Raw genomic sequence first — 12067 nt, 5'->3', positions numbered from 1 at the left:
TTATTAGGATGGGAATCAGCAATCCAATTGCTGATACTTGCTGTAAATCTATGTATTTTAGTTAATATAGAATTTTGGAATAAGTGACCATTTTATCCCCTCAGTATATTTTATGCACTGCATTAATGCAAACATTTTTCAGCGTTACTTGCAATATAAATTTCAGTCCAGTCATGTTCTAAGCAGAGATGGACTATGTTTTAAATAAAGTAAAAAATAAAAACCATTATGCAACTTTAATTGCATGCTTTAATCCTGAACTGGTTTAAAATCTGTATTAATGAGAAAAAAAAAATAAAAATGCTGAAGATTTGTAGAACAAAGTTTCACCTGAATATGCATTAGTTCTTGTAACAGTAGTGCCTGATATGAGCTTTTATAAGCAATAACTGATTTTTTTTCCAGTCCATAATTCAGAGATGTGTTAGCATCAGCTCTGTTAAAGAGAGGATTCTGTAAAGACTTGCACAATGTCATGCAAATAAGATCCTTTTCTAAGATCAGTCCTGCTGAGGAATGCTAAATAGAGTTCTTAGTGCTTAGGCTTTTCATAAATTAAGTTGATGTAATGTGGGCCAACTACAAAACCAGATTCTCTGGGGTTTGCTTCTCTCTTTTTTTCTGGTTATTTTTAAAAGTTATTTTATTCATGTGCTTAGTTAATTCCAATGGATTAAGTGACCTACCTTGTGTGCTTCAAGATAAGCTCATCCTTTCCCAAGTTAATTAGAACTATGATAAATACCTAGTTCTGTGATTAAAGAACTCCCTTGGTTCTTAGGTGCCTGGTCACTGTAGCAGAAACCAGTCTTAAGTTAAATAGCTGAGCTTTCTTCTAAAGGGATGCAAAAGGAAGCAGTGGATTCTCCGTCCCTGGAGGTTTTTAAGATGAGACTGGATGTGGCACTTAGTGTCATGGTCTGGTAACCACGGCGGTAGTGGATCAAGGGTTGGACTTGATGATCTCAGAGGTCCCTTCCAACCTGGTTGATCCTATGATTCTATGAAAAGAATGACAGTGGTAATGGCCTGAATGTGGCCAAATCAATACTGGATAGGAACTGCCTAAGCCAGTCAGTAGTGAATGCAGTGTCTCAAAAATCAAACTTCTCTCCAGGATCCAGCTTTTTCTCAGTACTTTTCTGTGCTTGAATTTATATCCCTGAACAACCTCTGTGGGTTTGGGCAGACATGTAGCTTTAAAAATCTAAGCAAAGGGCTGGTCACGTCTCTTGAAAGATTTGCAGGATAGAAAAGTAGGCTTAGTTTCTTACCTGAAGAAATTCCAATGCAAAACTTTTAACTGTCTCAGTACTATGAGGTTATGAAAGTGTTTTCAGATAGAGAAGGTGCTCCTTCTGTCACATTGGAACTGGTGTGGCGTAATCAGAACCATTGGCATCAGCACAAAAAGTAGCAAGTCCCTAGCTCTGGAAAGTGTAATTTCACACCTGTCCAGAATGGAAGTACAAGTTCTTACAGACTTTAATCTGAGGCACATACCAAGAACCTGGAGACCAGTTAACCATTAAGAAAGTTAATTGGAAAGACATTGTATATTCACAACCCCAAATATAGAAACTCTTTAACTTCCATATATTGCCTTTTAATCTTTTCCCTGCTGCCAGACATTAATGGTTACTGGTGGTGACAGTGCCAAGTTCTGCCAGCCAACAGTGACATTAAATGGTCACTTACCATAGCTTTTGTGTGTAATTATACACATATATTATGTGTGTATTATACACATCCAGATGTGCCACAACTGTGCACAGATGCACCCAGATTAGACCTTCTCTGCTTATGAGCTTCCCATGATGAGGGCCACTGACACTACATAGCAGTTAATCCTGTCTAGTCCTGGGGCAGCTGAGGAGAAAACTTATGTTCTAATAAGCTGTTCTGACACTGCCATCCAGCTCCTTGAGTCCTCTTCCCTGGAGCTCCTCATGTGTGTCTTCTGTGAGAGAGGAGAAAGATACCAAAACTTCATGTGCCATAGTGGTTGGTGTTGCAACCACAAAACCAGCTTATCTGGCTTTTTAATATCACTTTTCTGGATCAGATTGGGATATGGTCTGGGATAGGGTGAAATCTTCTGGCCAGCCAAACAGCCTGTGCAGCCTCACTTCTTAGGTTGTCTTCAGGCTAACTTCTTGCCAGTTAGTCTAGTGACTTGAAACAGTAAATTTAAATCCGCTGTTCTAACGTACAGTGCTACACAGAACATCTCCCTGATACAGTTTTGGTGGAACCTTCCATGTATCTGAGAGCAAGGGAGTTGTCTTCCCTCTCCCCGCCCCAAAAATTCTCTTGTTGTCAAGAATAAATGTCAGAATTTTCCACCCAGTGGATATACCCAGTCTTTTTTTCCTTGACAGCTCTGTGTTTACTGACATCCATGTGTTGACATACTTCTGAATAATTTTGATAACAGATGCATTTTTATTATTATAATATGCATTATGCATTATTTTATTATAATAACTTCATTTTTATTGGGGAACTCTTTAAACTTTTTGTTGGTATTTTTCAGTTTGGTATTTGTCCTTTTTCAGTTTTGTTTTACTAAGGTTTGTATGTTCTAATTCATAAAGTAATGTAGTATACCTAAATAGGCTGTAAAGGGGGAAATGCCATCCTAGTGCTGCTAGTCAGCCTTTTTCTTTAATTTTCCCTGCCTTTAGTTGCTATAATTCTAAAGATAAAAGCTCCTGTCAAGTGTTGTAAAAAACTCTGAAGTATCGATTAAGCCTTAAATAATTTCTTTCCCTTCTACAACTGCCACTACATGAGCAGGAGTTTCACTTGGTTTCATACCACCATGAACAGTGTTCAGCAGAAGTTCTGTTTTAGTCCAGTGAACTAAATGGGCATTGTCTTCTCGGAGCATTCAGCTTGTCACTACTGATGATTTGTGAGGTGCTCCTGTACCAAATACAGTCCTTATGTCTGAAGCCCTGATGCATTCATAATGCTGAGCAGCATTTATGGGTTTACTAGTTCATAGGAGACACACTCTCTCTTTATAATTAAAATCTGCTGTTTTGTACAGGGATACACAATGACACAGTGTACATGACTTCATTAATACATTTGTTTCTCCTGCCCTTGTTTTCCTTCAAGGCCAAAGAGTGCAAAATGGGCAGGTTTCCAGTTATTCTGACAATAGGAGGACGTCTCCCATCCAAACTATTTTGCAGAAATACTAGATGACTGCTTTAAATGTCAAACTACTGAATGAGATAGTAGTCCTGCCTTGTCTTCTGTTAGAGTTTTTCCCTAAGGGGCAGGATTTGACAATCACCCTATGACACATTGTATCCAAGTTTACAAGCCTACAAGTAAAGTAAATCAGGAAAGGCTTCTATTATGAATCCCACGAAGGGATTAGAGGTGGCTGCAAAATTGTTTTGTTTGTAAATTGTTAAGTTTTATACGTTTTCTCTCTTTCTTGGGGATACTACTTGCTTTCTTATGCACACCACAGTGTTTGTTTGACATGCCTCCTCCATAAGCTCTCCAATGCGACAATTGCTTTATACTACAAGTATGTGCAAAGCACTTGGGGAACTTGGCTAGCAACGCTTAGCAGCCTTACGATCTAAAAACATTCCCTCTTTTTCCCTTTTTGAGAGATCATAGAATCATAGAATAGTTTAAATTGGAAGGGACCTGAAAGCTCATCTAGTTCCAAGGACCCTGCCATGAACAGGGACACCATCCACTAGACTAGGTTGCTCAAAGCCCTGTCCAACCAGACCTTGAACACTTAATCTCTCTTAAAATATGGGATCATGCAGAAGCACAGAATGGTTTGGGTTGGAAGGGACGACAGTGGGTTGTCTGGTCCAACCTCCCTGCTCAAGCAGGATCATCCTAGAGCACATGGTGCAGGATGGATAGATATTGTAATGTCAGTTTAATTACATTGCGATCCAAATCTTGTACATTTTGTGCCAATTCACCTTCACTGTGGCATCAGAAGCAGGATTTTTTTGGTTTTGTTTCTACTTATTATGAAAATTACCCATGCATATGCTTTTATACTACAGTTGGTACCCTGGGACTCCAGGGAGTAGGAATTGTATTTCTTGTTCCATGACAGTCAGAGCTTTGAAAGTAGTTAAAATAAATACTTTCATGATGGATAAGCCATTTATGGAAATATGATCTCATCCAGGCTTTTGCAAGATAATGCAAACCAAGTAAAAAATCCTGGGGGTTATGTGACTTTGAAACTACCTCTACAGTCATATAAATTCCTTCTTTAAAAAAAAAGAAAAAGGAACAAAATGTGGTTTAGAGTCCACACCAATCAGTAAAAGCTGATTTTCAATTTTGTTTTATACTGGAATTGCTTTGTAGTTACTAGGAATTGCTTTGTAGTTTTGTTTTTGCTTTCCCTACAAGTGGTGTCAAAACCAAAATGTCATTGCCCAAGAAAGCCTATCTTTCTTTTCTTTATTTTTTTTTTTTTTAAAAAACAGACTGTTTGAATTAGTGTCATGAGTAGTTAAGCAGCCTATGGGATATACTATCTGGAGACTCAGTGTTCTTAGTGGATCTGAATGATTAAGTTTGGTTTTGTTTGTTTGGTTTTAATCCCGTTTTTCATCTTGTAATTTAAAAGAGAAGCCTGCTGTCTTCCTGTTTGTTCCACATAAATGGGAAAACATGCAAGTGTCTGGATCATTGCCAAGACTGTAAATGAGCCCTGCAGCAGCGCTGATGGGAATCATAGCTGAGAGCAGTTTTGTGTGTTGGTCAGAGACTGTGTTTCGGAACTTACAAATGACTTGTGAGGGAAGACCATAGCAGTGGGGCAAGCTAAGAATATACTGACTGATAAACTTTGCTTCTGTCATTTGATTATATCAGATCATATGACTTTTCTCTAGCTAATAGGTTCCCAGATCTTATTTTTTGCAAAAAGTAGCAATCAAAACTTAGTAGTCTTTTTGCTGAATTTCCCTTTTGTTTCATAGCAAGGTTTTGATCATCACTTCCTCACTGCACTTGATATCTGACCTTTCTATCATTCACCTGTTACTTGCAGGTTTTTGGCATTTGTGACAGAAAGGATTGGGCACATATATATATATATGTGTGTGTGTGTACAAACTTTTCGTAATTCAACTCTATAAAGGAGGGGAATTAAATAAAAAAAAAAAGGAGAGGAAGAAGAGATTTGGAAGAGCAAGGGCTTAAAAGAATGCCCAAACTGGCGTACTTCTGTGTGTTGTAGTATATTGACTTCCAGGTTTCGATCTCTGGAAAACATTAGATAATAGCACACTCTACAAAGCCAAGATGGGACAAGAGAGCAGAAAATCCCATGAAGCAAATGAGGTTTTATAAGTAGGGAAATTCAGGACAGACAAACCACTGGATAAGATTAGTCATGCGCCTGGCTGTCCACTGCAGCTCTTAGCATGGTAAGAAGAGATTTGTCAGTGGGAGGTGAGAGTTGTCTGTCTCTCGGTTTCTGAACTGTGTTCTACACCTGTGTTTTACATAGCAGTGTCTGGAGAGTATAAATCACAGTTTTTTCCTTAAGTAATGAATATATATTTTTAACCAGCTGTTGAGCTCTCACAGCTATTAGAAACATCAATAAAATTTCAGGTTAATTAACAGCTGAGAAAGTGAGGCCCAACAGCTGACTGTGAGGCTGGCCAGCAGCTTAGAATCCAGTTAATGCCAAACGAAATTGTTTGGCTTTGTAGTTTTAAATTTCGCAGGTATGTACTGAGCAGCAGATGAAAATAACAGCCCTTATAACTTATGTACTTATTAACCAAATGAAATTATTGAGAGTTATTATAATTGACTGTTTACTTTTCTGTTATTCTATAGAATTTGCTCTGTTGACAGGAAAAGACGTATCACAGTTCCTTCTCACTGGTACCTGTCCATGTACCAGTAAATGATATGGATTGCAGAGACATTTGTGGAGTTCATATAAGAAGTACAAAGCACAGCATTCTTAATCGTTTGTAGTTAGAATTAGATTTATTTCTCCGGCAAGTTCAAGTGCTCTGTAGCTCATATCTCTCCTTGCAATACTGAGGTAGGCTGTGTAACACTTTTAAGATGAGAAAATCCATTTTGCCCATTTCAAAGAGACAACATGGAGAAGAAACTTGGCTCAGAAAGTTTGCTTTGCTGTAAGGGTAAATGCTAAATATCTAAAAAAGAGTTTCTAGTGCAGGACTATTGTACTTCTGAGGAGTAGTATGCCTTTTTTTATTGCCATTACCTCTAGTATTTATCCACACTATTTGGCGTATTTTTATGAAAGACTGAGAGTCAAGGCAAGATAACACATACAAGCAGCTGTAAAATTGCCATTACACAATAGTTTTCTGGGAACACTTTTTATAGTAAAATCGTCTTCTATAATAATAGGATCAAGCTCGTGATTGGTATTTTATTCACAAAATGAAGGAAACAATCAAACAAAAAAACCCCCGAACAACCTTGGAGTAAGGTGTGACATCTTGTAGTGAAATATGTTTTTTTTCTGATGAGAAAAATATTTGTAAAGGTGTTGTGCATTTCAGTGTGTAGAAACTTTTCAGTCTGACTCTCAAAATGCAAAGAAGGTTATATATGTCTTTTTCCAGGAACATGTCACGCTCATCCATGGACAGGCTCTTCTGTACTTTGCTTGTAGCTAACAATTGTTAGCTACTTTGCTTGTAGCTAACAATAAGCTAACTTATCTGATGGCCCTAATTTCCTTGTGAAGCAGAGAACAGTAGTTTTTAGGGACTGAGAAGTTGTAGGGACCAAAACATTAGTGTTAATGTGATTAGTATTTGCTGGTACACTTATCCCAGGAAACTCATACTATTTCAGACCAAGCAAAACATAAATTCTGGCACTGGGTAAATTTTATGCTTTGAAGGAGGGAGAACAGTAGCTCAGACTCTCTGTCTTCTGTGAGGAAGGAGGGATTGAAAAGGAGGAAGGGAGACGGGGAGGACATCTCCAGATACTAAAGGCATCACACTGCAGCTCTCACCACATTGCCCCACTAGACATGGTAGATGACATCACATTCTCACCCTCCTTCTCTTTGAAGTAAGGTGTTAGATGGGGCTTTTAGTTCTTATTCCTCTTGCTGAGTTCAAGACAGGACAAGCCTCCCCTCATTAATTGGGACTTATGAATTGTTTTTTGGATGCTCATTATCAAATGACTATAATACACTTACTGGAAATATCCTATGCTGGGAAATCCTCATGTCAGGCAGTGATTAATGGCTTGTCTCACATAATGCATATCTATCTGTGACTCTTAAGTAATAACTTGTAGGCATTTTTCCTTCTTCCTTTGTTATACTAATAGAAATAAATTAAAGGCCTGATTATAAATCATGCAAAGCTTGTGGTTGAAATATGAACGGATTCTGACTCAAGGCCAAGGTTGATTGTCTTTCACACTGGGTTGTCTTTGGTGGTCATATGTAGCAGATAGCAATAAGTAATCCATTGGGTGTTACCTCTGGGGGCAACAGATGCAGCATCTCAGGTGGATCTCCTCTATCCCAGTAATACATGGTGCTAAGAAGCTTCTGATGCCTGCTCTAAAAATTGAAACGAGCTGCGGCACATGAGTGGGAAAGGGAGGCAATAACCAATGAAACAATTTTTTTCCTTCCTCTCTCTCTTTTTTTGCAAGGTCCTGCTCTGTATAACATATACCTCTACATTTGAATTGAATGGGAGTTCAGTGTTGAAGATTGCTGAGGTAAGTGCCTCTGTCATACTGTGGCTTGTGTTTCTTAACTTTTCCCTGCTACCTACAGCATGACTTCCTTACATAACGTGGAATTAAACCAGTCCAAACCATTCTCTAGTGTAAGAAATAGTTGCAAGTTGGGCAGGTTTGACGGGCTTGCATGGGAAGGCACTTTCGGAAATGGACCCATAATTGTATATTACAGTGTTGCACATTTACTACTCATATTTACTTTACTTTGCTTTTCTTCTTTATAAAGCAGCACTGTGCTGATTTCTTACCTACTTCAAGTCTAAAACTAATGAAGTTTCCTCAAGAGAGGTGTATAAGCCACAGTGTATCATGTTAGCAGAAGTGCCTCAGTGTGTCTTGTTAGCCTTTTTCCTAAAACATCTTAGTAAAAGATTTAAGCATGCCTGGAGATGTATGATGCTATTAGTCACTGCACTCCCTTTATTCCATTAGATTTTAGTCTGAATTAAATTGTGTAGGATCTTTTGTTGTAGAAAAACATACCTGCAGGTATATTAAGTAAGCTTTTATACGTGGGTGATATTTTTAGTACATTTTGTAGCAAACCACAGTGTTGTTTGTTCAGGTTAGAGAAGATGCACAGGAAAGCTTACTCCTCCCGTGCAGCACACACTGTTGTGTGCGGAACGTATTATAAAATTATATTGTTAATGTGGTATGGGCAGAGGAAATGCCCATGAAAAAAATTAAAGATTATATATATGTCCTATACTCCGGGTGTCCGTAGACATATAGAGACTTGGTCCTTCTCAGGTTTTTGTTATTGTGGGTGGGACTTTTGTAAAAAAAGAAAAATCCCATGTGAAAGTAGCTCAATTTACCTGGATATTACAGTACTTTCCAAGTTTAAGAATATAATTGTCCTTGCCTTGTTCTACTGGAAGCTGAGAGTGGGTCTGTAGAGATAACCAGGAACTGAAGAAAACAGCTTCTATTTTGTAACAAATGGGCTTTAAAAGTCCACAGTTCATGTATATGACATATACAGGAGAAAAAAAGGTAGTAATCGTTCCAGATTAGCACAGCTTTGGTTTCTCTTTGGGCTAGGTGAGACAGTAAGGTTTGCCTATGATGCTGCAGCAAGGATGAACTGAATTGGTATTTAAAGCAAGTCACAGTTCTTTAAGTTCTACTAAACCCTCTTTATCAATGTCCCAAACTGAAGAAAACAGATTGCTTCCCCTACTGCAGTTTTTCTCAGTGGACTTTCTAACATGCAAGGCAAAAGTTGATGAATGCAGCTTAGTGCATCTCCTTGCTGTAGGTAAAGAGCTCTAGCTTAAATGAAGTACTTCCTGGGAAAAGTATTTGATGACTCTAAACCCTTCAGATTTTAATCTTTAAGAACACTGCCTAAGACGGGGGGGAAACGGTCAATCAGTCATGTTCTGTGTGCTATAAGCTGTATCAGAAATCATATTTTCTGTTCTCTGTGTAAATTTGGATAATAACAGGGCTGTTATTCATAAAAAGCATCCTGGAAAATGTCAGTTGTCTCTCATAGACAGACATTAAACATGGCTGTTCTTGGTAGTTGCTCTTCACTTTTGTTCCCAAAGGCTATCCTGGCTCTTAAAAACCGTAGCTAGTGTACTGATACAAATTAGCACAGTGATGGTTCTTTTCTGTTATGGTGAACAAGAGCTCAACAGCAGGCAGATGAGGTGTGCCAGCAAAGCAAACGAAACTCATTTCCTTCAGTGAATTGGAACAAACTGTAATACAGAGTGTTCATGTTTCTATTTGGAGTGTTTGGAGGTACAGTTATTTTCCCCACACTCCTTGAGAAAGTACTGCCTCAGTGAATGCCTAGGTCATTCTAAATAGCAAATCTTACCAGGCACATACATGCTTCTTCCTGCTCAGGTTTTAGGTAAGGCAAAGACTTTAACAGTTGGAATCACTATGCCTTTGTATCTGAATTCTGCAATGAATAAGCAGTAGGAAACAGAAAATAATTTCTCAGTTTAGCATTTGGTTAACCTTCTGACTTGCTCTAAGGGAAAGGTGGCAAAAGGAGCTTTCTGTTCCAGTGTCCATGCTATTTGACATTTCTTTCCAAGTCAGTCCCTTAGTCCCTTTTCCTAGCCTCTGTAGCAAAGTAGTACTAGTACTCTGTAGCAAAGTGGGACCACTGCAGAATTGGAAAGGTACTGCATTTGTAACTGATAAAACTCTGTGAGGACTATCTCTGAAAAACAAAGCTACAGTCTAGCCATTTTGCACTGCCTGATCATTTGCAATTCACGTGTACAAAATAATGGCATTCCAAATCTTTCTGAACCTTATCAGCTTTAAATTAAGAAAGCATCCAACATGAAGAGTACTATCATTTGTGGCTTAAGTATTATTAGTATTGAAAATAGATTATTAGTATTAAAAATAAACTAAATCTTCCCCTGGGCACCTTCCCATGCTTGCATAGACACCTGCAAGAAAATTTAGTTCATGCTGTTTCTTGTTTTTATGTGCGTATCTGTTACTCCCATGTACCTTTTGGAGGTTTGTTTTGTTTGACTCTGTTGTGTTTCATTAGCTAACCCTTCTGTGTTTTGCCCTTAGTTGTGTTTTGCATGCCATAGAGCTGGAAGTCCCCGAATGCATGAAATTATCAAAATGTCCATTACACGCCTCTTTGGAGCCCTGAGCTCTCGCATTTTTACTGATGCTTCTTCATCAATGACTTTTCAAAAGGTACCTTGCCCAGCCATTTAGAGCACAGGCCTTCTGTAAGATTGGAGCTCAAGTGGACAGTATTGTTGCTTACTAGCTCATGTGGGGAGGGGAGAGAAGAAGGAGATATCAACCATGTTCTTTCCAGAAAGTCAGCCTACCTTTAAGAATGGTATTTCATCAATTAATTCAGGTACTCTAGAAGAAAACTTACAGCTTGAAAGAATGATCTCAGCAGCACTGGAATGGTTTGGTCTCTGCAAAGGGCTGTACATGGTTAACGGGCTTTTAGGTGGTTTTTTTTGTCCATTGGAGTTCAGGTGATAGCTGAATGATGGGCAGAGTTGGTCCAGGCCTTCTTTTAACTTAGAAGACCATCTTCATCACTGACCTTAAACTAAATAAAATCCTTTTAATATCTGGGGGGATCTTAGAACCTCAAAAAAGGGCAATAAGAATGAGACATTCTGTCAGTTTGGTCCCTTATATGCTGCAAATGCATACAACTAACCCATTCTACTGTGTTGTCAAAGAAGATAATCAGTCTCAGGTTCTCATTTGCATAGTGTTTCTTGCATGAGATAATGAGCAACATACATACATTTGAAAACCTCTGGGATTCTCTGTTTAGTTGAGAAAGGGAAAATAAGGCAAGAGCTTCCGTGTGTGATGTCTTGAATCACTCAAGATATAGTTTGTATTCAAGAAAAGTTGAAAAATTGGAGGATATTTACATTGCAGACATAGACTTGCAGGGGCTGGTTACAAGTAAGTATCAAGAAATGAACAATCAAATCCACATTTAATGAATTATCTACAGAGCAAGGCAAGTGCCAAAATCACTTGTATTTGACTGGAGACTTTGCCAGTTTTGCCCTACCATTCTTGCAGCTGTGAGACTGATGAATTGCATGCTGCTTCTAGATACTGCTTACTTGGTTTTTCATACTGCTGAAAACTTCTAATGTGCTAATAAAGCAATAGTAAGGAAGGCTGACTATCTGCATGCGAGAGACCTTGGTATGGATACCTCCTAAAATGTGTTACTGGTAAGTTACAGTTCATATCTTTGTACTACTATCTTGTTTCCTTATCAGGTTTGCATTGAGACATATGTATCTAGCTGTCACCAGCGGAGCATTAACACCGCTGTGCGGGCAACCCTCAGCCAAATGTTGAGTGACTTGACTTTACAGTTACGACAAAAGCAAGAAAACATGGTGAGCCTTCTGGCATCAACAAATGGTTCCATGTCCATGGCTGCATACCTTTTTGTTTCTCTGAATGCAGTGTGTTGTACTGGCTTGTTGTGCCTTATGGCTTTTATTTGACACTTCTGCAATTAATCCTGTTTAAAAGCTTTTTTTTGGGCTTCGACTCTGCCTGCCTCAGAGCAATCTGTTGGAAACTCAGCTCTCATATTGTCAGCTCTGGTTGGCTGATTTTTATTTTTTTTTTAATTTTTTTTTCCCTCTTCCATTAAACAAAAGAGGCTTTGTTCTGACATCAGACTGCCTTGGCCTTTTCCATTCTTTTGTTTTCTTTGCTTCTTTTCCTAAGATTCATTGAAATCCTTCTGCTAAAAGTTTTTGCATGACAAATATTTACATAA

At 38.4% G+C, this 12067-nt stretch overlaps 1 protein-coding gene across 6 annotated transcripts in view; it reads left to right on the top strand.

Moving 5' to 3' along the window:
- The window catches only part of ARFGEF3 (ARFGEF family member 3), a 91373-nt gene that overhangs the window by 26731 nt on the left and 52575 nt on the right, over window positions 1-12067 (top strand). For 3 of the 6 annotated variants that reach the window (XM_064649326.1, XM_064649325.1, XM_064649330.1), the window contains exons 5-7: window positions 7690-7758; window positions 10345-10476; window positions 11553-11675. In XM_064649326.1, coding sequence (XP_064505396.1) covers window positions 7690-7758; window positions 10345-10476; window positions 11553-11675 — 324 coding nt within the window. The remainder of the gene's footprint in view (window positions 1-7689; window positions 7759-10344; window positions 10477-11552; window positions 11676-12067) is intronic. The other 3 variants (XM_064649328.1, XM_064649329.1, XM_064649327.1) reach the window with 2 other exon arrangements.

The sequence above is a fragment of the Pseudopipra pipra genome, chromosome 3, assembly GCF_036250125.1.
Source record: "Pseudopipra pipra isolate bDixPip1 chromosome 3, bDixPip1.hap1, whole genome shotgun sequence".
NCBI classification, from domain to species: Eukaryota; Metazoa; Chordata; class Aves; order Passeriformes; family Pipridae; genus Pseudopipra; species Pseudopipra pipra.
The sequence above is the reverse complement of the archived record's forward strand: the minus strand, read 5'-3'. Positions and strand labels throughout refer to the sequence as shown.